Source organism: Calidris pugnax, unplaced genomic scaffold (assembly GCF_001431845.1).
Source record: "Calidris pugnax isolate Ruff unplaced genomic scaffold, ASM143184v1 scaffold658, whole genome shotgun sequence".
NCBI lineage: Eukaryota > Metazoa > Chordata > Aves > Charadriiformes > Scolopacidae > Calidris > Calidris pugnax.
Genome location: NW_015091912.1, coordinates 35,216 through 37,832, shown reverse-complemented (window position 1 = coordinate 37,832; position 2,617 = coordinate 35,216). Strand labels below are relative to the sequence as shown.

General features: G+C 61.8%; 1 protein-coding gene across 2 annotated transcripts in view; it reads right to left on the bottom strand.

Annotated features, from left to right (window-relative positions):
- POLR3D (polymerase (RNA) III (DNA directed) polypeptide D, 44kDa) overlaps positions 1-2,307 on the bottom strand; it is a 4,395-nt gene extending 2,088 nt beyond the window's left edge. The window contains exons 1-5 of one of the 2 annotated variants that reach the window (XM_014962136.1): positions 2,181-2,307; positions 1,769-1,812; positions 1,449-1,600; positions 1,201-1,325; positions 918-1,086 (exon numbers count right to left, since the gene is read on the bottom strand). In XM_014962136.1, the coding sequence (XP_014817622.1) occupies positions 918-1,086; positions 1,201-1,325; positions 1,449-1,600; positions 1,769-1,812; positions 2,181-2,225 (535 nt within the window). In that variant the 5' untranslated portion in view covers positions 2,226-2,307. Of the gene's footprint in view, positions 1-917; positions 1,087-1,200; positions 1,329-1,448; positions 1,601-1,768; positions 1,813-2,180 lie in introns of both variants that reach the window. The other variant, XM_014962135.1, reaches the window with a different exon arrangement.
- Between the last annotated feature and the right edge of the window lie 310 nt (positions 2,308-2,617).

Below are 2,617 nucleotides of genomic sequence, written 5' to 3'. Positions count from 1 at the left end.
GAATTGTCAGAGTTGGAAGGGACCTTCTAGAGACCATCCAGTCCAACCCCCCTGCCAAAGCAGGGCTGCCCAGAGCACATCACTCAGGAGCATCCAGGTGGGGCTTGAAGATCTCCAGAGAAGGGGACTCCACACCCTCCCTGGGCAGCCTCTGCCAGGGCTCTGCCACCCTCACCCCAAACAACTTCTGCCTCCCATTGGAGTGGAACTTCCCCTGCTCCAGCTTGTGCCCGTTGCCCCTCGGCCTGTCCCTGGCAACCACGGAAAAGAGTCCGGCTCCATCCTCCTCCAACCCACCCTTGAGATCCTTGGGAGCATGAAGAAGGTCTCCCCTCAGCCTTCTCTTCTCCAGCCTCAAGAGTCCCAGCTCTCTCAGCCTTTCCTCACCAGGGAGATGCTCCAATCCCTCCAGCATCTCCGTTGCCCTACGCTGGACTCTCTCCAGCAGTTCCCAGTCTCTCTGGAACTGGGGAGCCCAGCACTGGAGGCAGGATTCCAGTTGTGGCCTCCCCAGTGCAGAGCAGAGGGGGACAATGACCTCCCTCCACCTCCTGGCCACACTCTGCCCTACGCAGCCCAGGATCCCATTGGCCTCTTGGCCACAAGGGCCCATTGCTGGCTCCTGGAGAGTTTACTCTCCACCAGGACCCCCAGATCCTTCTCCTCAGAAGTGCTTTCCAGCAGGTCCATCCCCAACCTCTACTGGTGCCTGGGGTTCTTCCTCCCCATGTGCAGGACCCTACGCTTGTCCTTGTTGAACCTCATGAGGTTCTTCTCTGCCCAGAACTGGAGGCAGGATTCCAGTTGTGGCCTCCCCAGTGCAGAGCAGAGGGGGAGAATGACCTCCCTCCACCTACACTCTTCCCTACGCAGCCCAGGATCCCCTCTTGGGCCACAAAGATGCTCCCCAAGCCCACCTTTCACTGGTGGGTCCAGCTCCATCTTCTCCTCCTTGGGGCTGGGCAACCAGGGCTGGGTGTCCTCCTGCTCCGTTGCCTCCTCCTTGAAGAGCCAGCCCGAGTGGGCCAGCGGCAACTGAACCGGCTTGTTACGGATGTCGTTCTTCAGCCCTGGGTCATCCAGGAACTGTAGGGATGGGAGAGGGGACGCTCAGAACCATCCCTGGTGGGCACCAAAACCACCCGTCCCATCCCCGGTGGGCACCAAAACCACCCATCCCATCCCCTTGGTCCCACTCACATCGTCCTTCTGCAGCATCCGCAGGATCTGCTTCGTCTCCTCGTCCGTCTCCCTCTTCTCCTTCTTGATGTTGATGATGTGGGAAGGCCCAAAGTCCGACATGTCCACCGTCTTGTCCCAGGAACCTGCTGGGGAGCGGGGAAACAGCCCCATGGGTGAGCCCCGAGGAGGGTGGGACACCCCAAGACCCTTCCAAAAACCAAAAAAGAGGGGGGAGGAAGGGGGGCAACTCCCTCAACTCCCTTTACCTTTCTTCTTCATCATCTCAGCAGGACCCTGCTCGAAGATGGAGTGGGACTGGATGACCTCGGGCCTGCCCCGACCCCGGCCGTGCCCGTCGCGTTGCCGGTCCCGGTCCCGTTCTTTCTTCTCCTTCTTGATGGTGACATCTTCTCTGGGCCTGGGGAGCAGGGAGGTGGCCCGTCACCCCCATCCCTGTCCCTTGTCACCCCCTCCCAGCCACCTTGGGGTTGGGGGGGGTGGTTTTGCCCATTGAGACCCTGCCAGGGAGGTACCCGCCGGCGAAACCGCCCCCGCGCCCCGTAAAAACGCTTACGAGGCCACTTACTCTTCCTTGATCTTCCTGCTAATTATGTTGGGGGTGAAGGTTTTCTGCGAACGAGAGCAGAGGGACAAGTCGCTGCACGAGCCCAGATCAGCAACAGAAACCAAACTGGCCGCGGGGCTGGAGGAGGCAGATGGGGACACGGCCACCTCCTGCTCCCCCCGCAACACCCCAAACCCCCCCCGAGGTCCCTCCTCGCACCTACACCCCGAAAGGTGGGGCAGGAGATAGGGTCAACCCAAAAAGAGTGGGTTTTGGGGACCCCTTCCCTGGGGTACTCACCTTCTTCCTCCCCCCAGAGAACCCCAACCTCCCCCCAGGTCCCCCCTTCACACCCACACCCCCAACGGTGGGGCAGGAGATAGGGTCACCCCAAAAAGAGTGGGTTTGGGGACCCCTTCCCTGGGGTACTCACCTTCTTCACCCCCCCCAGGGTGAGGGGGGGCTGGGACCTGGTCATGTCCCACACAGACCAGTTGTCCCCCCCCAGGTACCCCCTTCTGGGGTCTCTCCTCGCACCCACACCCCAAACGATGGAGCAGGAGGTGGGGTTACCCCAAAAAGAGTGGGTTTTGGGGACCCCTTCCCCAGGGTTCTCACCTTCTTCACCTCCCCCAGGGTGAGGGGGGGGCTGGAGGAGGGGGCTGGAGACCTGGACACATCCCACACAGACCAGTGTCCCCCCCCGGGTACCCCCTTCTGGGGTCCCTCCTCGCACCCACACCCCAAACGATGGGGAAGGAGGTGGTTTATCCCAAAAAGGGTGGGTTTTGGGGACCCCTTCCCCGGGGTACTCACCTTCTTCACCCCCCCGAGGGTGAGAGGGGGCTGGAGGAGGGGGCTGGGACCTGG